We start from the raw sequence: 24,121 nt of genomic DNA, 5'->3' as shown, positions 1-24,121 counted from the left end.
TCAGGGGACTGGAAACAAAGCCCTATGAAGAGAGACTGAAAGAACTGGGCATGTTTAGCCTTGAGAAGAGAAGACTGAGGGGAGATAGGATAGCGCTCTTCAAGTACTTGAAAGGTTGTCACAGAGAAGAAGGCCAGAATCTCTTCTTGATCATCCCAGAGTGCAGGACACGGAATAATGGGCTCAAGTTACAGGAAGCCAGATTCCGGCTGAACATTAGGAAAAACTTCTTGAGTGTCAGAGCAATACGACAATGGAACCAATTACCTGGGGAGGTGGTGGGCTCTCCCACACTGGAGGCCTTCAAGACGAGGCTGGACAGCCATCTGTCAGGGATGCTCTGACTTGGATTCCTGCATTGAGCAGGGGGTTGGACTCGATGGCCTTGTAGGCCCCTTCCAACCCTACTATTCTATGATTCTATATGATTCTATGTTGTAATGAAAAATCAAAATTGAATTACTGCTGTTGATAAAACCAGCATATGAAAAGCAATTTGGTATTATTAATGGGCATGATCCTGCCAAAGGTAATGCCTTTCAAACTGTGTTATCATCAATGGGAGAATTAGAAATATGGGATTTGAAAAACCTTAAGTTTGTTATTTCATCATGCCTATTGGTTGTTGTTTTATCTCTTTATTTTTTATATATTTTGTATGCTACTTGTAAATCACCCTGAGCATTTATGAGAAAGTTATTTAACAGCCTGATCCTACATATATTTACTCAGAGGTAAGTCCCATTGAGTTAAATGGGGCTTAGTCCCATGTAAGTCTGTGTACGATACACTGTATAGGATTGCAGCCTTAATCTAGTCCCAGGAGAGCATTAAATTCTATGCACCATTTTGTTTATTTTTCACTTTTGTGTCTTTGCATTTTGCACATACAAAAAGGCAAAGAAGCACATTTTGTGGATTCAAGAACAACCCCAAAATTATTTTAAGCTATAATTAAAACAACTTCAGAGTTGTGGAAACTGCTGAAGGTAAATTTTCCATTCCTTATATTATCTTTAGATTACATGCAGTCTGATCCAGTGTATGTTTATCCAGAATTAAGTCCCACAGAATTCATACTTACAATCAAATTTGTGTACATAGGATTGCAACCTGAGATGTGTTTTGTTGTGGCACAAACAAAAGGCAAAAGCCCAATGGTGAGGCAGATGCAAAAAATCTCAGATTACCTCTTTCTCTCTCTTTTTTCCAGTTTAGAGAATTCATCAATGTGGACACATGGGATACTAATAACCTCCTGTACAAACACCCCTTAAATGAATAAAGCAGGAGTATCTCTACGTTCCTGCACAGGCATATCCAAGGATTGTGACAGTAAGAATCAACTTAACTGAATAAAGTACAACTGTAGAAGATTCCTTTTCAGAAAGTATGAGCTGTTAGAAACAGACTATAGAGTTGTTCGCGCATAATGGCAGAGTTCAGTGGCAAATTGTGGCTTAATTAACCCATTAATTGTGGGGATGTGTGCCATATGTGAGCTGCTTCTGGTTTCCAGTAACAACCTACAAATGCCGCATTCGTGACATCTGAACCCGGGTACTTTGGGCGTTCGTGGGCTAAATAACCCAGAGTTAACCCAAGAAAAACTATGGGTTAACCCTGGGTTGTTTAACTCACGAACACCCTAAGTGCCCAGGTTCAGATGTCTCGGTAACAAACTATGAATGCACCATTGGTAGGTTGTTGCTGGAAACTGGAAGCGGCTCACACACAGCACTCACCCCCACAATTAACCCATGATTTTCCACCATTACATGCAAACAAGATCTATGAAGTTTATCTATAAAAAGAAACTGTTGGCAATCTTGATAGGACACAATGGAATTCTATGGCATTATTTCAATACGTCAGGACAAGGACCAAGTAAGGTCAGTAGTGGTGTATCATTATGTTCTCCACATCTACATAAGTATGAGGCCTCCTCTAGCCTGTTAGGATGACATATTCTTCTGAAAAACAAAATTTTTCACTGGTTCATTCATGCCATAGCTTTGGCGGGGGGTGGGAAGAGTCATCATGATACGCCTCTAATTAGGTCTACAGAGATTGGTAAGAGCAAAGCTGTCTCCATCGAAGCCATGCGAACGTGTCACTTCATTATTTGGTCTAGTATCATTTTGCTTATGGTAACCAAGTTCAAGAATAGTGCCTTAGTGGTTTAGATGAAAGAATTCAAGAAAATATATTTTTTCCTTATTAAGCAACCTTCAGATAGCTACACTCTTCTTCTAAAATTCCGTTGGGTTCACATGGCACATACATTATCTAATATATCGACTTGAAACATTTATTTCTCTGCCTCAGCTATGGCATACACAGATTTTCCAGATTTCTCTTTGTCTAAAGACATTATATGTGTCATTCTATGCATGAGTGACAGGAAATGACCTTGATGGCTCCCACTCAAAACACTCGGTGAACTTTCTGAACTAATAGGATTTCATTGGCTTCCAAAGGTTGTCTGGTAGACAAGAAAAACAATAGAAGGCTAAGACTCACATTAACAGTCAGTGGTCTCAGATCACACTTGAACCAGCTAGATATGTACCAGATTTGGTTTTAGAATCTACGTAAGAGGTACAAACACTACATTTCAGTAAAAAAGAAAAGCACCTTGAAACAAAAGCACATAAGCATTTCATACTAATGGCTGGCTCAGGAAAGCTGGGAACTGTAGGACTTTTTTCTGTCTAAACATGCATAGGATTGCACTCTAAGGCTGTAATTTAATGTAAACTTCCTTGGGAGTACGCCCCACTAAACTCAGTAGGGGTTACTGCTGAATAGATATACATAGAATTGCACAGTAAGATGCCTTGATCAACTAAGGTTGTGATTCTGAAATATGGCTTAGGAATGGAACATGGAATGTACTAGGAGAGGAATATTGGGAGTCATGATTCAATCACCTATGTTTTAAGATGTTTTGTTGTTGGGCTGCCATATAATGAAAGATTATATGAATGCTGGGAGTTGTAGTAGATTTTTCTGTCTAAGCATGCATAGGATTACGCCCTTCATTGATTAACATTGGCTTTCAACAACTGAATTGATTGATCAGTTATAATTAATTTACATATTGAAGAATCTCTATGAAGAAGCCGTTTTGAGAATTCTGAAGGAATGGGAACATTTTTCTTAAGTATAAGTTGATTAGTAATAAAGAACAGCCATTGCTTCTCTCTCTCTCTCTCTCTCTCTCTCTCTCATCTGATACCTGCTACACCTACAAATTCAGTCTGCAAATTAACTCAGTCTGCAAATCTCTGTTTTGAGACTGGGGCTAAAACTGCAGACTTTATGGCCACAACATCTGGACAAACTCTTTGGACTTTACTATTTCTTCCCACATCCCCTGCTTTTTGTACCACCTAACCTCATTAAGAGTTCTAGAGAACACAAAAGTTTGCACACTTTTGTAAAATGTTGTTTGGTCCTAATAAATGTATTGCCCAACTATGGATTATGTTTTTTTTAAATTACTTATAAACAAAAACTATTAATGGCTGCAAAAAAAAACCCTTATCTTTAACACTTCCTTCTTCATCCAGTTGGGGAATTGGAATATTCCTTATTTTAGTAACACATGAAAATGACTTTAAAAAACAAACAAGTTAAGGTCCATCAGCATGAACATAGTGGAAAATCTAGATTTATAAGACATGTTTTAATGTTGGTTTTACTGCTAGAATAAAAGTAGTTCCATCCTGAAACACAAACGTAGGGCTAGCTTTGGATACATAGTGTATAAAAAGCATAATTAACAAACAGTGCAATCCCATGCAGACTTACTCAGAAGTAAGTCTCACTTAATCCACTAAGACTTACTACCAAGTAAGAGTGCATAGGATTGCACCCTAAGGCTATAATCCTGTACCCCTTCATTGTACTCAATGGGGCTTACTTCCAAGCAAACACATAAAGGATTCTAGTGATGAAAAGTTTCCTTTTCATCAAATATGTTGCAAGGAGGAAGAAGCTGATGCATCTATGAGGTCTTTATGGCAGCAGAGAAGTATCTGAAAACTTCCAAACCACAGAGTCTTTGCTTGCTGTCAACCCTACCAATTAATCTGAAGGTAAATTTTAAAATTTAAAGTGTGATTCAAAGTTCAGTTGAATGATCACACAGACTCTCTTCAAGTAGTTTATGGTCACTGTCAAAACCGACAGCACTGTTTGGTGGTGAGCATATGGTCCTAACCAAACCAGGTACGCAGCCTCAGGTACTTGAAGCAGGGATCCAACAGATACTGGAGAGGTAAGAATTCTTCCTTGGCTCCTCTCCCAGACTAGTTTTTGGTAGTATGTTGATTGGTCCAGGAGGTAGAAGCTGAATGCACTGTATACCTCCACTTTTTTAGTCTTGATTATGACTTTGGGACCCCTTATATGGCAACTAGCTCCTCCCGTGAGATGACATGGTTCAGTTGCTTCAGATTTCAGATTCTAAAAGGGACACAATTTTCCTCACTACCATTTATCTGTTAATTAATAATGAACATAAGAAAAATGTCAATTGACTTTTGTGCTTCAGGTGTGAAACCATCTACAGCCAACTGGCTGTTTTATAGGCTTTTTCCTTTTAGCAGACTACAGGCCATGTGTGAATCCATGGATCTAGTACTTCTGTTTTCTTTCATGTGTCATTTCCAGATCCGAACTGACTACTACCTGAACTGCCAATCTTTAATGTGTAACCTTGGAGGTGGTCCAGATATTTTCTTTTGTATTGCTTTATTTATTATATTTAAATTAGTTGTTTTGTATAGATTGATTTTAATGTTGTAAGAGCCTTGGAGACCCAGTCTGGCTGAAAAGCAGGGTAGACATTAAGAGATAAATAATATACAGCAACATCAATATGCATGGCGCTATACAGAATAACATAAGCAAAAAGAGAAATCCTTGCCTCGAGGAGCTTACAATCAACATTTCGACAGAAGGGAAACAAGAGGGAAAGGGTAGAAGATGGAGTTGAGGATTAGTTAGGGAATTCCCTAGGACAGGTTTGGGTTATAGGCAAACTTGGGTCACATACTAAACATATTTTTTAGACAAATGGATCAGAAACTAATAGTAAAAGAAAATAAAATGATCTTTTGTGCAAACAGCCCAAAAATTTTAGTATGCTGATTAGTCATTATTTAATAACAGTACATTATTTTACTGAATAAATAATCTAGTTGTGTAAAGCATTCTTGCAAACTAAGAACCAAAGACCAGTACAAGGAAATGCAATCCAACTGGTTCCTATATAAAATAGTAAAAATAAGGCTTATTGGGTTAAAACTATGTGCCCCATAGTTTTAATCCAATAAGATTATTGGGTTCAGTAACCAGTCTTGGGCACATTTTTTAATGCTATGACAACTATGGGGACAAGTAGAGGCCAACCTATTGCCTACCATTTACTCCCATGTTCCAATCATAAATTACCCAGCTAAAATGAAATGGCTTTAGATCTAGAAGGCATAGATTAAAGACAACTCAATACTGGATTGTGTTCTCAGCACCACTACTACTGTTTTAACATTTAATTAGCTCTAATTATATGCTAGATGATTTGCCTGTGTACGTTGCACTAGCTATGCAACTGGGTTTCACAGCATCAATCACAGTAATATTTAACAATTCATTTAAAATTTCCACAGAGATAATGCTGCTTTCAATTACACTGAAAAAGGCATTCTCCCCTCCCCACACAGCAGTGTCACAGGGTTGGATGGTCACAAAGCTGCTTCAAAGCTCCCACTTTAGAAACCTTCTTACAAGCGTGTTCTACTTCTGGCTTTTGAAAATGACCCCCCCCCCTTTAAAATAATGTATGATAATGGTTTCAATAATACTTCCTGTAAGCTCTATACAAACGGTTAGAATGTGGCATCAATGATAATTCATAAAACTGCCTGACATCTCCCTCTCACACACAGAGAAGTACATCAGGCAAATCAGTAGTGGAGAAACTTGCCCAAGAAAGGCAAAACTTCACAGGATTCTCCCAGGCCCTAGAATCATAAACTATACATTTTCCCTCCAGTCTATCAAGTTTAAACCTTATTAAAATGTATTGTATAAATTACCTGATCTGCACAGCTATTCTGCCCCATCCCCCTTTGAAATCTGAAAACAGACTTGTATGAATGAGTGAAACAGTGAAAGTAAGTGCATAAAAAAAAGTGTATGTGAATAAGAAAAAAAACCTAAAACAGTGACACATATTCACATTTGTAGTGCAGATTTTAAAATTGGTTCTAGTTACTTCTTTCTCTTACTGGTAAAACATGAAACACACATACAAAACTTAATAGCAACATTTGTGCATGCCTTTATAAAAACCACCTAGATCCTTTGAAGGGCCCATATTGTCATATTATTCCTAATATTCCTAATATTATTCCTAATATTCCTAATATTATTCCTAATATTGTCATGTTTTGCACCATTTGACTTGACTCTCCCGCAATAACGGGTTTTCTACAAGGCCACGCGAATTCCTGAAACCTTTGCCACTAGACCAGCTTTTTGCTAGCACCCGCCCCGCGCTCACACACTGCCTGAAAAAGGCAATGTCAACAGCGACTGGGCGGGGAAGCCACGTTCTCCTCCCACTTTTCATCTTTCCCCTCCTCTCGGCTCTGACCTGTACCGTGCGTATCACCCATCATCCTGTCCCTCTCCTCTCTGATCTGTACCTTCAGTGTGGCAGCTGGAAGAGAGGATGGTGTTCGGAGGTCTGAAGAGGTAAGGCAGGTAACGAGAAAAGCATTTCATCTTCCAGCAAAATATATCTATATAAAAATAAGGGATAAACAGTCTCCTCAATCCATGAGGAATCCTCAGGCTTGCCAGGCAGGCTACATGATGGGTTCATTACAGAATCCCTCCATGCGCTGCAGAGCGGGGAGAGCTGAGTAGCCTCCGTAGCCGGACCCCATTTTGCCATCAGCACCAGCAAGAACCGCCTCGCATTTCTGCAGGCATCCAGCTCCAACTCTGAAGCCCCCAGGCAAGCAGGGCGCGGCTCCTCATTGGCTGAAGCTCATCAGAACAGGATTTGCTGACTAAGTCCCTCCCGCCTGTAAACACACACACCGAACGAGGCTGCGGGCAATAGTCGCCAGCGCCGCTGCTTTGGGAAGAACGATCGTTAACAGCGCGGGGTGCTGAAACGCGTCCCAAACTCTGCAGGGATCCGTAGAAAGGGAGACTGCAATCCTACGCGCATTTACTGTGGAGTAAGTAACATTGGAACTCAGTGGAACGTACTTCTAAGTAAACATGCTTCGGTTTGCATTGCAAAAGACATCCCCCCCCCTCCCCCGTGTCACCTAGGTGTTTGGGTGACACGGTGACAAAGGCTATTACAAAGCTGAAAAAGGAAAGCGCCAATGCGTTAAAGGGTCGTTAAGGCTGCAGTCTTATACACACGCTTACCTGGTCCCATTGAGACCTACTTCCGAGCATAGGATTGAACTGTAGGTGAACTAAAAGTGGCTCTCTGCTCTTCTTACTGCTTTTTTTTTCTTAATTCTTATGGAGAATTATTAATAACAGAACAGAGGTTTCTATACAGATGCCCAACAATAGAAGCTGCTTAGTTTTAGAATGAACTACTTCCCATCACATTCACTTGTACTGGAAAAATGTAGTAGTTGAGCTTAATGAATTCAAAGGAGCTTATTTTCAACTATGTGTACATAGGATATAGGTATCAACACAATCTTCTGCGTGTTTACTCAGAAGTAAGTTCCACTGTATTCAGTGAAGCTTACTCCCAAGGAAGGGTCATAGGATTGCAGCCTAACAGTGCAATCCTATCCATAGCTACCCAGAAGTAAGTCCTATCAAGTTTAACGTGACTTCAGGTGTGTATAGGATTACAACCTTATAGCACGTATCTACACAGTTTAAGTTCAATAGGTCTTACTCTCAGGTAAGTGTGTATAGGATTACAGCCCTCGTTTCTTTTAGCGCTACGTTTTTGGATATAGGAACATATATATAGGAGCAGAAAGAATCACATTTAGCATAGCACTTTTGTCATATTCAAAGTGTTTTGCATACATTTTCTCAGTAATCTTACAACAACCATATACAGTAGGTCAATATTATTTCCATAATGCAGATGGGCCACTAAAACTGAGAGTTGGTGGCTACATTTGCACATCACTTTTATGTCTTAATAAACCAGAATGTGAAAGATCAGCATGCTAGTACATGTCGCCCATTTGCACACACACCCTTTGTGTAAGCAGATAAACAAGAAAAAGGAGACCTTTGTGTGATGTCAAAACCTGTGATTATAGTTTGTTTCCAAGCATGCCAAGATTATAAACCAGCTTTAAACCAGGATTTGTTGTTGATTTACAAATCCTGGCTTGTTGGGCACAATAAACCATAATCCTGTGCTTGGATGTCATGCAAAGTTCTCACTTTTCTGGTTTGTTTACCCATTTATATGAAAGGAGGGGAAAAGCAGGAGCAAATGGACTGGATGCATGAGCTTGTTCAAATTCTGGCTTATTAATCTATAATGCATGGCGTAAAGTGACATGCAAACACATCCACTGATGTGCCATCTACTGGGGCCAAGGTGTGAGTTTGAACAAGGGAGTCCAGCTTTAAGTAAAAAGTAAATACACTAACTAGATTGTTTTAAAGAAATATCTAAAGCCACATCCTAAAATATTTTATGGAAATTACATTTACTGAGCTGCTGTTTTTCTTGAAACAATAGTGCAATTCAAGCATTTCTACAAGGACATGGATGACAGGGGGTAACGCATGACCCAGGCCTATTTTAGGTACGTGGTTTTTAAGTTTTTACCCTGTTACAAATTTCCCTTCTGAAATCCTATCCTAATAATGTCTAGGTGGATATAAGTACAACCCATTTCAATGGTTCTTACTCCCAAGTAAATGTGCATAGGATTGCAGCCTTGGTTTAAAAAATGCTATCTTTTGCTATGCTTCATGAAAATAATCTGTGAATTTCAACCATCCAGAGCTAGATACATTTTGTGAAGGTTTCCCTAAATACAGGGTCTAGAATTTCATCTGAGTGGGGCAGAATATGGGATCCACTATCACATATCCACAGTGCATCTTAAATCTAGAGGAACAACTAATAGTCATGCAAAGGAAATGGACAATTGGTTTCCTAAGATCTAACAACTACTTGCTAACTGAGAAACTAGCATAGTTTGGATTTTGAGCCAGATGCTTTTTGTAATTTAGGGGTGTGACATATTATTTTGTAATTTAGGGGTGTGACATATTATTACTCTAATTCACACAAGATAGTGTTTGGTTTAGAACTGACATTCCCATATTAACAAACCTGTCTTCAAGCACAAATTGGTTTCCCTCTGGAACTAATAGCAGCATGGGAGGGATTTTTTTTTGCTAGGACCATGGTGGTGGAGAAAGGGTTAACCCCCCATCTCCATGAGCCACAGTCTGGATCCTGCTTCTCCCCCCATGGCATATAGTGTGTGTGTGTGTGTGTTTTTAAACCCTGCATGTTAATTGTTTATATGAAAATAACATTACATCTAGTTTGGCCCTAAGGCATTCATCTCCTTTTTGAAAAGAATAGTTTATGCTTCCTGATATGTTGACAGTTTTCTGGGTTAACCTGACAAAATCTGGAATGTAACAAACCTATAACCACCGACTGTGTTTAGTATGTATGCATGCATAAGAATAAATGTGATTAAAAGAACAACTCTGCAATAAACCAAGTATTAATTCTCCTTGAATTGACACGTTGTACTTCACACAGAGCGTCTGAAATATTTAATATAAACCTGGGTAAGAAATTATATAGAAAGATGTCATTCATTCTCTTTTCTCCTTCTAGTACAACTCACAACATTGCCTTCAGCTTTCCTGAGAAATAAATGTGTAATATCAATTCAATGAAATTCTTGCAGCTTGAATCTCATTTGTCAGCTTTGAAATTACCTACAGTATTTGATCAACGGAAAATGCTAAAAAAGACTTTCCTAACACATCGTTTACACCATTGTTTGGGGGAAATTGCTTTGAAATGTATCTCTGAAAAAAGAGTGGGAGAGGAAGTAGTACTAGAAGAAAACATAATGAAAAATATGTACATTTATCTTCAGGATTCAGATTTTTTTTTTTTTTTAAACGTTGCTTCTCAAGTCACAAAGCCCCAGTGGGTGCTTTCAGATGGAGGGAGTCCTAGCGCTAACAATCAAAAGGCATCCTCCAGATGCCAAACGTAAGGCACAGTCTGTAAAACAAGTGCATGGCACTGGAAAAGTTTTTGCTCTGGCAATCTTGGGGCATATCAACACTACAAATTTATACCGGTTTTATACTAGTTTTAACTGTTAGGGTTTCTCCCAAGGAATCCTGGAAGATTTGATAAGGGTGCTGAGAATCTAGTAGAGATCCTAGCTCTGCTCACTCAACTATCGTTTGTAGGAGATCCCTGGGAAGAAACTAGTAATATGTCTGGAGGGTACATGCATCCTTAAGATTACAGAGGACTGAACAGAAACTGGAATCCACAATAATTTGATTTCCTTTACAATGGCCTTTGACCCCGTCTAGACAGGGACGTTGGCGGGGGCAGGGCGGGGGCTAGAGAGGCCAAAGGATGTTGTGGATTCCAGCCTCCCCCCTCCCCCCCTCACTGGAATAGGCTCTTTTCTCTCCCTCTGAGACTGCATTTGTGACCTCAGAAAGCAGCCAGTGCAGTTTTTTCCAAGGGTGTGGGGGATCAGAAATCAGATTCCCCCTCCCGAGGTTGTAGCAGTGTCTATGGCACTGGGAGGTGGACTCCAAACAATCCTATAGTCCCTGTGATGCTTTAACACTTTTACATTTGAAGGAAATAATTAAACAAGCCATAATGTTAGTGCCCAATAACACTTGCTGTTGTGCCACATGTGGGTGATATGTTAACAATACATCCCTGAATCTCATTATGATCTCTTTGGAAGAGAATAGCACATGAGGAACAAAACATTTCTCTGTGTCATCACCTACAAACAGAGGGGGAAATTCCTCTCATCTCAATTGTACTTTTAAATAATTATGATTCTGTTTTGCAAGTCTCAAAAGCTTTCATGAACCAAATGAGAGTTTAGCTTTTCTTCTTAACTGCTAACAATGACACATTCAGCTGGGGAAAAAGTTGTTTTGGGGTTCAGTCCTATGCCTGTTTAGACAGAAAAAAGTCCAGCTCCCAGCATTCCCATCCAGCATGGCTGGCTGGGGAATGCTAGAAGTTGTAGGACTTTTTCCTGCCTAAACATGCATAGGACTGCACCCTTAAAATATTATATAGATGTGCAGAATTGTTGACAATGGTATTCTATCCTACTTTTGTTAAGCTTTCCTAATCCAGTGCACGTCTTTATCTTATTCTGCAGAATTCCAGTACTATTGGAAAAAATTATTCAAAGGTAATGCACCATCTGCTGACAACTGGCAGCAGGTATTAGAACTAGCCCTGTTAGGGAGGGCTGATAGTAGAATTATGAACAGACATCTTTAGAGGGCCTTTCTCACTCTCAACAACTTTTGGGATCACACCCTGAGCAGCTTGAGCTCTGACTAAGATGAGGAGGGGCTGGCCAAATCTATAGGTGTGGGCAACTTATAGGCCAAAACATCTGGAGACCCACAATTCCCATCAGCCTTTAGCTGTCAGTGGGGAGGGATCATGGGAGTTGTAAGCCAAAACATCTAGAGGGACACAAGTTGTCCATCCCTGCATTAGACGAATGGCAGCAGAGGTGCCAACTCAGGCCCCAGCATCATAACCAGACCAGAGCCCAGATGGGGAGACAGGACAGAAAGGGGAAGTTCTGGGCTCCAAGCCAGAGCAAGCCCCTTTGAGGTCTTCCACTCCTCCAGGAAGGGGCAGAGACTGGGAGGTGTAATCTGTACCTGGAGGTACTGAAGTTTTCAATGCAGTCCTAAACTTTGTTGGAGTAAGTTACTCACTTGGTGTTTTCCATACTGCATTGCTCCATAATGCCCTGTGGATGTCTTATAAAGAGCAGGACAGGACAACAACAGGAAGACAATGGCTCAACCAATGAAAATAGTTCCCAGTCCATGAAATCATCTCAGAGTTGGCTGTGGAGTTGAGAGATAACCTCTTCAAAGAGAATTTTGTAATAACAACAACAATATTGGTGGTGGGACTTATCCCCTAAGTCAAAGCAAACATGTACAATCAGGCTTCTCCTCCTTTCTAGAAGCTGTGATAAGTAGGGAAGCAAAGATGGGCAGTGCCAGTGGACGTTAAAAAAAATCCTGCAGGAGAGTATAATAGGGCTGTGTACCTCTGGCCTGTGCCCCAGTCTATTCATAGCTACTTGCTTTTTCCTCAATTGGCCTGATATGCCATAAGATTAATAGCTTACATTAAATATTATATATTGATTAACATGATTATGATGATGATTTATTACATTTCTATACTGCCCCATAGCTGAAGCTCTCTGGGCGGTTTACAGAATATTAGTCTGTATTACAAAATTAACATTAGTAAGTTGGCAGTTAAGTAATTTCACATAAATACTTCAGTTAAAAGTAATCTAATATTGAATATCAAAATTTGATTTTTGGCAAAATGTTAGATGTCAAATTCCATAGTGAACTGAACATCTCTTCTATAGATTATCCTCTATAACACAAGCAGGAGCTGTACACCATCAGAGGTGGCCTCCCTCAGACTCTAGTAAGCCAGCTGTAATGCTCCCCATTTACTGCCTGCTCTGACCTACTCTTAAATCTTTCTAGGCCCACTTTCAAGAGAGGAAGGGGCCACATTAATTCATAGCCTTGTTACACACAAAACTCGCAACACTTCAAGAAATTAAAACTGGTGTCCTGATTTCTCAAGAACCTTAAGAGTTGAGGGATCAAAGTCCTTGAGTCCTTCAAGAATTCCAAAATAATTAAGATAAGGTAGACTGTGTGGATACAATTCTGTTGTCTTTATTTATTGGAAAAGCTTCCAGAGGGGTAACCATGTTAGGATGCAATCCTGTTGGGATATGTCAAGGGCTCCTTGGAGGCCTCTCTCAGTCTAATCCAGTAGCAAAGTCCACACACAGACAAAGGGATTCTTTTCAAAGCTTTATTCCTCTTTTACAACTTAACAACTCTACTGTTAGCAACTAGATATGAGCAGCAGAGTACCTATGCCCTACGTTGGAACAGTTGGTCCCCATTTGAAAGGGAATCACTGGCAGACCCCTGAACTTAAGGGCTAGGGAGAGTTCCTCCCCTTTTCCCTTGGATCCTCTGGGTGCAGCCGTTGTTTGCGCACCAACCGGGCACTACGCCTCCTTTCCGCGCCCTCCATTTGGCACCGCTCTCTGCGTCGGCGTTGCGCGTCCATCAAGTCTGCTTCCCACGCTCTGTCACTCCCAGGACTGCTATCTAAGCTAGGAATGCTGGTGGGAGGAATCTCCGTTAGCTGTTGGCCCTGGGAAAGAGGAGCACACTCCTCTCCCAGGAGCGACTCCTCTTCCTCAGAATCAGAACTACTCTGGGATTCTATGGGCTCAGTGTCCACCCTGACAGGATAGTCGACAGCCTCCAAAGTCGGAGGCAGCCGAGTATCCTATGCAGGGCGGGTAAAGCATGAAGGGGATCCTCTCCTCTGTGCTCCAGCTGCCCTGCTTTTGTGGTTAGATGGCAAATTTTGGCTGTCTAGCTGGGATGCTTTGGAGCAGGAGGGGGAAAGCCATGTGAAGCATAGGAAGCTGTGTAAAGCAGCTTCTGCAGTCTTCTCCCCTCCCTGCCCCTGGGGACCAAGTGCGGAGACCAGTGAGAATTACGCCACCTACAAAATGGTGGGGGAGGGGGAAGGGAGCGCAGTTTCTGGCAACTGCAGTTGGACCACTGGCTCTGACCTTGGTTCCCATAAACTGCAATATCCTATGGCCCTCTAGACAGCGTCTATTGGCCATAGGATTGCTCTCTTGGTCTGTTGCAGAAAGAAGAAGAAAACAATTTATTCTAAGTTGCAAGTATAAATATACACATTGGGGGTGGGGGAGACTTCAAAAGGAGACTGCTATATGAAACTGCTGAATTAGAATGTATCAAGAAGTTCAGTTCCATCACCTGTGGCTTGAAACAGGATAATGGGTTTCTATTGCACTACATTTGTCAGTTAGCTTACAAATGTCAGGATGTTTGTGATATCAGCAACACTGATTGTGAATGGTCATCCGTAAGTACTAACATAATTGTGACTGCCTATATTTTCTGTATTTCATTTCCCTCTGACCTTATTACAATCCCCTCCTCCCCAATGTGTATATATACAGCTGCAATTTAGGATAACATTTCATTCATCTGTTGAAGTGGACTCTAGTCCATGAAAGCTTATGCCACAGTAAATCTGTTAATCTTTAAAGAGCCAGAAGAGACTTGGTTGTTTCTATTCATTGGGGTTTTCAGCAAATTAGAGTGTTATTCTCTTGAAAATCTAGAAGCTGAGAAGAGTAAATGTTAGTCAGTACAGCTTAATTTCTGTTGTGAAATATGAAGAAAAGTATTATAGGCTGGCCAGCTTTAAGAAATGTAGGTGATTCATGCTGATTTTCTGATATTCAATGCATGGATCCATTTGGATAGGCTTTCTAAATTCCCATCAGATTATTCTCATAAATCACTGAGCTTCCAGTTTCCAAGATCTGAGATGACCAGTTTCATTTCAGTACTTAACAACTAGAAATTAGAGAAGATAATAGTGCCAGTGAACTTACACTGTACATGGTTATAAATGGTGTTTTTGCTGAGAGTAGCTCTGGTCTGCTGCCCTTCTCTATTATCTATGGGCTGAGGCCTCTAAGCATGAATTTATTCTGTTCAGTACCAGGAATTTGGGAAAAGTGATGTTCAAATACATTCTGATCTAGTTGTTTTGGGAAGAGGGAAGCGAGAACAAAATCGTTGTTAATTTCTTGGCTGAGCAATTTATTGAAACAAAGAAATAACGGGGAAATGAGACATTTATGATAATGAGCAGTTTAACTTGAAGAGAGAGAGCCCTCAAAATCACTTGGAATGTGCAGTCTTATGGATTCTGGCTGGCAGAAGGTCTCCGCAGTTTGAAAGCATACATTTAGCCAGCTATTTAAAAGGGGTGGGCAAAGAGCAGCACAGTTATTCCTCTCCCACAACTTGTTCCCATATCTATTAAGAGCAGATGTCACATTGAGCTTAAGCGAGATCAGGACAGGATTTTATTAGGCCCAGCACTTGGGCACAAGGATTTTAGTTAGTGCTGCAGTGCCTGTAATTCCTGGGCACTTTCTGAGATTCTCCCTGTCCCATATCTCATGACAAGAAGTGTGTAAAATGTACGCAGTACAACACTAAATATGTTAACATGGTCTCTATGAAGAAACAGAAGCATCCCCCACTCCCCAGAAATGGTGTGGAGAGGATTTCTGCCTCGATAAAAGCACTGAATCATTGTGCATAGAAGCTGTGAATACAGGAAAATTCATGGTGTTCACATTTTACTGACAAGCTAATTGAAATGCCTCTTTAAAAAACACCTAAACGAGGAAACACATTCATGCTATCTGTTCACAGCATAGGTTATCAGCATGTGAACAACAGAAACAAAGCCATCGCTGACTGAGCAATTGGTACAAGAAGACAAGTTCACTTTGATTTCAAGAACAAAAGGAAAAGTAAACTCACCTTCTATGAGACCGATGTCAATAGTTCCTTTCACTTGACTGAAGCACCACAATACATCTTGCATGAAGTTCTCAAATCCTGAATGCCCGCCCAATAAAAGAGAGATAAAATGAGCAGGTTGTTTAAGATTTCCCCTTTTAAAAATTAACAAATATACATCTACGTGTATAATCCCTGCTTTGCTCTGAATGGAATGAAGGAAAACTGTACTCACCTGGAATCATTCTGCAATGCAAAGTGATAACCTAGCCCTCTGGGGAAGTGGCAACATCATGGTCGCACTGTGAATTGCCTCTCTGTCTGTTTTCTGTGTGCTGTCTGAGGCTATTTCGAAAATGGTGCAATCGGAGTCAGCTCCCAATACATTACTGGCAACATCATCGAGGAGTCAGGAGGCCAGCAGTCACATTCTTTATCACAGCCTCTCTTCATCAGAATACTAATGCACACACAGCCATGCCTGTTCCATCTTATGAGTGTTCTTTTTTTTTTTTAAGTGCAACAAAATGGCATTCTTCCTTATTGAATTAACGACTGAATTATCTTTATAGAATTAAACTGAAGTTAGATTTAAAGAATCCATCCCCTCACTCTGTTCTTTGTGACTCTTGCCTCTGCCTTCCTTGCACACACATATACACCCCAGCAAAAATTAGATTGTTATGTTTGTGGGGCAGGGCCCTGACTTTTTATTATTTATCTTTCTTTCCACATGTATATGACCATTTGACCCAAACAGGCTCTCCAGACAGATCATGTTGCTCAGTGAAGTGCCATGTAAATGAATGGCAGTATATAGAGAAAATGCCATCCTAATATATAGAGGCTGGAAAGAGCAGATGTGCTGTTATGCACCTGGCACCCACATTAGCACACTCCAATGTGTGGGGTATCCATATGGGCTGTAATGCAGTGACATAACTAATTTTATATTCTGGAATTAATGCTCTCCCTTGCTCTCTCTTTCACATACGCGTGCGCACACACCCCTTTTAGGTGTTCACATGTATAACTTCATGTATTTCAAAATGTGGTAAACCAGCTCTGCTGTATTTGGGGCCCCTCCTGCTAATTTAGATGAGTGGAGTCCTGGACTCCTACCCCAAAGTCCTGACTGGATGGCACCACTATACATGGGAAAGGTGAGTCCCAGTTATTACTGGGAGTCTTATATTTACCATGCGTTGTCCATTGGGGATGGAAGGAAGTACTATTAGGAAAAGGCCAGGTGAACCAGCATGCACAACATTCCAACTTTTTAGGTAACAATGAAGTAACTTAACAGTTTGGGGTACATGTGGGGTAGCCATCTGTTTTCTTTTACAGAGGACAGTCCTCTATTTGAAGGGCTTCGAGAGGAATGCCCTCTATTTTGGAGGCATCTTCTATTGGAAGGGCTATCCCGTCTAAGTCCAGTATAAAAATAAAGAACCATCAGAAAGAAGAGTTGGGCCTTGAACTTGCCCATTAGCAGCACCTGGAAAGCAGACTGAGCAAGGCACACAGGTCACCTAATCTCAGTCTTCCATACTATTGTAAGATGTACTATATTTCTATTTACATTATAATAATTATTTCTAAATTTGCATCTATACATATAAATTAGGATGCACAAATTTTATGCAAATTAATGCCCTTTTTTGTCCCCCTTTTTGGTGATGTGTTTCTTCTTTTGTAGTGATACATAACTGACCACCCTAGGTACATGTTATTGTCCTCCATTTTGAGATACAGATCTACAGATGCCCCGTTCAAGACTTTTCTATTAACTGGGGTGTCTTTGGCTAAATATGCACTAAAATTATTTATTTTACTTATACTCTGGGCAGCATCCAATGGCGCCATCCCACCTCCGCTAGTTGTGTTGTGCCTGAGGGACCCACTGCTTGTGCAATGGGGAAGTTTCACTTTGGAAAAAACAACAACAACCTGAAAACAGGTTGAAATGTTCATTTCCGGATTGTGCAGGTCAGCAGAGCTCCCTTCTGTGAACTCACTTGAACTGCCCCATTCTGGAAATTAGTGTTTCTGCTCATTTCAGAGTAGTATTAGAATCTCAAAAGCCTCATTGCACAAGTGATCACTCCTGCTAGCGCACAGCACAATAGGATAGTACCCTATGTCTCCTCAAGAGAATTTCTGAGGTGACTTACAACACAATCAAAATATAAAAATGAAAACACAACAAATAAAGGGTTTAAAAAACTATAAAAACATAAAGAACATAAAATCAGAAGCAAAGCTTGAAAAAGTATTAAAATACTAAGTCAGCAGCAGATACAATAGTCCAGCGTTAAAATTACTAAAATTCCAATGTCCAAAAGACATCAAATAGAATTAAAAGGCCTGGCCACAACTTCCACAGAAACCACATTAGATACCTCTTCCGGACAATAGTCCATATTCTGGAAAATGGTCCCCATAATAGCAACCTCCAAATAAGCCAATCAACCAAATTCACCAGTCGCACATGTTTATACATGGGGGTGATGTAATCTATAAAACCTCCACAAAACCATGTTCTTGTGCCTGTTTCAGGCAACAGTCTATATTTTATAATATGGCCTGGAATGGGAACTTCCAAGTGAGAAAAACCAACCATAATCTCCTATCACATGTATCTACATGGGATGGATGAAATAAGCCACAAATATTCCACAGAGACCATGTTCCAGTATCCATTCCAGGCACTAGTCCATATTCTGGAGAATGGCCCAGAAGGACAACTTCAAAATAAGTCAAATCAACCAAATTCACCCATCACACATAACTGGATGGGAGTGATGCAATGAGCCACAAAACCTCCATAAAACAATGTTCCAATAACCAGACTTACAGTCTAGTTTTTTACTTTTGTGGGGTATTTGTGCAAATGTGCACTTGCACGCATGTGCATGCATGCAAGTTCACTAATGTGCATTTGTAAATGAATGAAATTCTTGTAGAAAAGATCAAATTCTGTCAATGAGCGGACAACAAAACAAAGGATGCCTGACAATACGCGAAATGCAGACGGAACGGATTTAAAAAAAATTCATACACCTCTACCCATGCCTCCCATTTACATTGCCAAAAAGGCATGCAGTTACAATGTAAATTGCTGGCATAGGGAAAAGGATTAAAGCCTAGTCTAGGGTCCTGATCCTTATGAGGTCCCATAAGCTTACGTTTGAATAAAAAAAAGAAAGAAAACCTAGCTACTTCTTTACAGTCACATGAAGTTTGACCCTCATAATTTGGGAGGGGTGGGGATGGAATGCACATATGGGTGGAGAAGAGGGATCAGGACCTCACACTACCTTTCTGAAAGCAGAAGTGCAGTACAAGGGCCCCAATCCTTGCTCTTACTTTCTGAGTGGTGGGGAAAGGACACACAAGGATCATATCTCACAGGTTACACTGAACATACATTCACACTCTATGTATGCCCATTTCATTTAATGCACCCATACTTTTCCTTGGTCAGCAAAGGTGCCCCATCCTGTCCTGGTCCTATATTGCTTTATGAAACATCTAGTGTTACTGCCAGAAGAGGTCTCCCTCTCATTGTTAGTTACATCAGTAGCTAGCTGACTGGTTAAACAAACAGGCCTGGCTCAATTCACAGGGTATTCCTCCAGCAATAGAGTAAGGCTCAGATGCTTCATAAAACAATACAGGACCAGGACAACATGGGGCATCTTTGCTGGTCCTAGACACTCCATCCTCCTCATGTGGATTTGAGCCTGAAAGAAGAAAGACCTAGGAGAAATGTGGATGCATGGAGGGTAAGTTGTAAGCAAGCATAATTTATGACATTGTATAGCATCATCACCGATCACAGGGTATGTCAGTTAAGGCACCAGACTTAGCTTCCAATTTCCTGGATTTGTGGACCTTGAGCAAACACGAGATAGCTTTAACTCTAGTCTTAAACGAGCAGGCTTTTTAAAAAACTGAATATAAATTACACTGGTTTAAGAACAGACAAATTTAATTTTATCATGTCAAATGTTATTGGTAGGGCTAAAAGTTAAAGACACACATCGGTAATTTTTGAGGTGGGTTTGGTTCTGTTATATTATTGCAATTTACATTAAAGATGGCTTTTAATTCTAACAGTGAGTGGTAGTGTTTGTCTCGTCTGATCTCGGAAGCTAAGCATGGTTGGCCCTGGTTAGTACTTGGATGGGGCACTACCTGGGAATCAGGCTTCCGGCACTGAGCAGGGGGTTGGACTTGATGGTCTTGTAGGCCCCTTCCAACCCTATGATGCTATGATTCTCACTCCCATCTAGTCATGTGTGACTGGTCAGTTTGGTTGATTTGTCTTACTTGGAAGTTTCTGTTCCGGGCCATTTTACAAAATACAGACTGTTGCCTGAAACAGGTACTGGAACATGGTTTTATGGCAGTTTTGTAGCTTATCTTAGAAGTTGCTATTCCAAGCTATTTTCTAGAATATGGATTATCAAGAGAATGGGTAACTGAACATGGTTTCTGTGGACTTTTTGTGGCTTATTGCCTCCTATGTAGTTTTGTGTGACTGGAGAATTTGGTTGCATTGGCTCATGTGGAAGCTGCCATTCCAGGCCATTTTTTGAGAATGTTGACTGTTGCCCGGAACTGCTATCTGAACATGATTTCTGTGGAAATTTTGTAACACATTGCATCCCTCCCATATAGTCAGGTGCGACTGGTGAATTTGGTTGATTTGGCTCACTTGGAAGTGGCTGTTCTGGGCCACTTTTCAAGAAGGCAGACTATTCCCTGGAATGGGTACCTGAACATGGTTTCTATAGAAGTTTTTTGGCTTTATGGGTCTGATGGGGCATCAGTCCCATGTGGTTATGTGTGACTAATGAATCTGGTTGATTTGGAAGTGGCTGTTCTGGGCCATTCTGTTCTGTTCCGGATGTGTTCTGGGTATTAAGGAGTTAATAATAACATAATTTTCCAAGGCTTTCTGTCCTAAAATATTTTTCCCAGGTGTCTCTAACACGTGCCATTGTTTTTGGCATTTTTTAAAAAATAAAGGGGCTGTTCCTGCCTGTTCTGTTCCATTCTGGCTTTTACACTGTTGCTTTAAGAACAGCATACTTCCTACTCTATGTGCAGCATAATAGGATATATTTACTCAGATGTCCCACTATCTTCAATTAGGCTTAACTCCCAGGTAGATATAAATAGGATTGCAGTTCTACAGTGCAACACTATGCATGTTTACTTGGAAGTAAATCCCATTACCTTCATTGGGCCTTACTCCTATTAAGGGCACAATCCTATGCATGTTTAGACAGAAGAAGTCCTACAACTCCCATTATGGCTGGCTGGGGGATGCTGGGAGTTGTAGGACTTTTTTCTGTCTAAACATGCATAGGATTGCACCCAAAATGTATTTAGGATTGTGGCCTTAAAAAACCCTGCATGAATACACAAACTTTGTCTTCCCCAAATTGGAGATGTCTAATTATATGCAGATAAAGTTTTGTTGTTGTTGTTCAGTCGTTCAGTCGTGTCCGACTCTTCGTGACCCCATGCACCATAGCACGCCAGGCCTTCCTGTCCTGCGCTCTCTCCCGGAGCGTGCTCAAGTTCATATTCATTGCATCCGTGATGCTATCTAGCCATCTCATCCTCTGCCGTCCCCTTCTCCTTTTGCCTTCAGTCTTTCCCAGCATCAGGGTCTTTTCCAGGGAGTTTTCTCTTCGCATTAGGTGGCCAAAATATTGGAGCTTCAGCTTCAGTATCTGTCCTTCCAATGAGCACTCAGGGTTGATTTCCTTTAGGATGGACTGATTTGACCTCCTTGCAGTCCAGGGGACTCGTAAGAGTCTTCTCCAGCACCACAGTTCGAAAGCATCAATTCTTCAGCGCTCAGCCTTCCTTATAGTCCAGCTCTCACAGCCATACATTACTACTGGGAAAACCATAGCTTTGATTAGACGCACCTTTGTCGGCAAGGTGATGTCTCTGCTTCTTACTATGCTGTCTAGGTTGGCCATAGCTTTCCTCCCAAGGAGCAAGCGTCTTTTAATTTCATAGCTACAGTCACCGTCTGCGGTGATCTTGGAGCCCAAGAAAGTAAAATCTGTCACTGCTTCCATTTCTTCCCCTTCTATATGCCAGGAAGTGATAGGGCCAGATGCCATGATCTTAGTTTTTTTAATGTTGAGTTTCAAACCAGCTTTTGCACTCTCCTCTTTCACCCTCAACAAGAGGCTCTTGAGATCCTCTTCGCTTTCTGCCATTAGGGTGGTATCGTCTGCATATCGGAGGTTGTTGATAATTCTCCCAGCAATCTTAATTCCGACCTGTGATTCATCCAACCCGGCATTTCTCATGATGTACTCTGCATATAAGTTAAATAAGCAGGGTGACAATATGCAGCCTTGTTGTACTCCTTTCCCAATTTTGAACCAATCGGTTGTTCCATGTCTGGTTCTTACTGTTGCTTCTTGACCCTCGTACAGGTTTCTCAGGAGACGGGTAAGGTGGTCTGGTACTCCCATCACTTTCAGAATTTGCCACAGTTTGTTGTGATCCACACAATCAAAGGCTTTAGCGTAGTCAATGAAGCAGAAATAGACGTTTTTCTGGAATTCTCTTGCTTTCTCCATGATGCAGCGAATGTTGGCGATTTGATCTCTAGTTCCTCTGCCTCTTCGAAACCCAGCTTGTACTTCCGGTAGTTCTCGGTTCGCATACTGCTGAAGCCTAGCTTGTAGGATTTTGAGCATCACCTTGCTGGCATGTGAAATGAGCGCAATTGTGCGGTAGTTTGAACACTCTTTGGCGTTGCCCTTCTTTGGAATTGGAATGTAAACTGACCTTTTCCAGTCTTGTGGCCACTGTTGAGTGTTCCAGATTTGTTGGCATACTGAATGCAGCACTTTAACAGCATCATCTTTTAGGATTTTAAATAGCTCGGCTGGAATACTGTCATCTCCGCTAGCTTTGTTGTTACTAATGCTTCCTAAGGCCCACTTGACTTCACTCTCGAGGATGTCCGGCTCAAGTTCAGTGACCGCACTATCATGGCTATCAGGGACATTCAGATCTTTCCTGTATAGTTCTTCTGTGTATTCTTGCCACCTCTTCTTAATCTCATCTGCTTCTGTTAGGTCCCTGCCTTCTTTGTCCTTTATCATGCCCGTCTTTGCACAAAACGTTCCCTTGAGATCTCCAATTTTCTTGAAGAGATCTCTAGTCTTTCCCATTCTGTTGTTTTCCTCGATTTCTTTGCATTGTTCATTTAAGAAGGCCTTCTTGTCTCTCCTTGCTATTCTCTGGAACTCTGCATTCAGTTGGGTATCAGTTGGGTATATCTTCCCCTTTCTCCCTTGCTTTTCGCTTCCCTTCTTTCGTGAGCTACTTGTAAAGCCTCATCAGACAGCCACTTGGCTTTCTTGCATTTCTTTTTCTTTGGGACGGATTTTGTTGCTGCCTCCTGAACAATGTTACGGACCTCCGTCCATAGTTCCTCAGGCACTCTGTCTATCAGGTCTAATCCCTGAAATCTATTCCTCACCTCCACTGTATATTCAGAAGGGATATGACTGAGGTCATACCTGAACGGTTTAGTGGTTTTCCCGACGTTCTTCAATTTAAGCCGAAATTTTGCAAGAAGCAGCTCATGATCTGAGCCACAGTCAGCTCCAGGTCTTGTTTTTACTGACTGTATGGAGCTTCTCCATCTTTGGCTGCAAAGGACATAATCAATCTGATTTCGATATTGACCATCTGGTGACGTCCATGTGTAGAGTCGCCTCTTGTGCTGTTGGAAAAGAGTGTTTGCTATGATCAGCATGTTCTCTTGGCAAAACTCTATTAGCTTCTGTCCTGCTTCATTTTGTACACCAAGGCCATGCCTGCCTGTTATCCCGGTGATTTCTTGACTTCCTACTTTAGCATTCCAATCCCCTATGATGAAGAGGACATCTTTTTTTGGTGTTAGTTCTAGAAGGTGTTGTAGGTCTTCATAGAACCGATCAACCTCAGCTTCTTCGGCCTCAGTGGTTGGGGCATAGACTTGAATTACTGTGATGTTGAATGGTTTGCCTTGGATTCGTACTGAGATCATTCTATCATTTTTAAGATTGTACCCCAGTACTGCTTTTCCCACCCTTTTGTTGACTATGAGTGCTACTCCATTTCTTCTAAGGGATTCTTGCCCACAATAGTAGATATGATGGTCACCTGAATTAAATTCGCCCATGCCTGTCCATTTGAGTTCGCTGATTCCCAAGATGTCGATGTTCAATCTTGCCATCTCATGTTTGACCACCTCCAGCTTACCTTGATTCATTGATCTGACATTCCAGGTTCCTAAACAATATTGTTCTTTACAGCATCGGATTTTCTTTTCACCGCCAGACACATCCACAGCTGAGTGTCC

At 41.0% G+C, this 24,121-nt stretch overlaps 1 protein-coding gene across 3 annotated transcripts in view; it reads right to left on the bottom strand.

Annotated features, from left to right (window-relative positions):
- The window catches only part of PPP2R2B (protein phosphatase 2 regulatory subunit Bbeta), a 390,243-nt gene that overhangs the window by 352,312 nt on the left and 13,810 nt on the right, over positions 1-24,121 (bottom strand). The window contains exons 1-2 of one of the 3 annotated variants that reach the window (XM_084838724.1): positions 15,745-15,799; positions 6,720-6,815 (exon numbers count right to left, since the gene is read on the bottom strand). In XM_084838724.1, coding sequence (XP_084694850.1) covers positions 6,720-6,798 — 79 coding nt within the window. In that variant the 5' untranslated portion in view covers positions 6,799-6,815; positions 15,745-15,799. Of the gene's footprint in view, positions 1-6,719; positions 7,032-15,744; positions 15,823-24,121 lie in introns of those variants that run through there. The other 2 variants (XM_084838723.1, XM_084838721.1) reach the window with 2 other exon arrangements.

Source organism: Heloderma suspectum, chromosome 2 (assembly GCF_057233095.1).
Source record: "Heloderma suspectum isolate Gila_16-S chromosome 2, 16-S_ref, whole genome shotgun sequence".
Classification (NCBI taxonomy): Eukaryota; Metazoa; Chordata; class Lepidosauria; order Squamata; family Helodermatidae; genus Heloderma; species Heloderma suspectum.
This window is presented reverse-complemented; position numbering and strand designations above follow the sequence as displayed.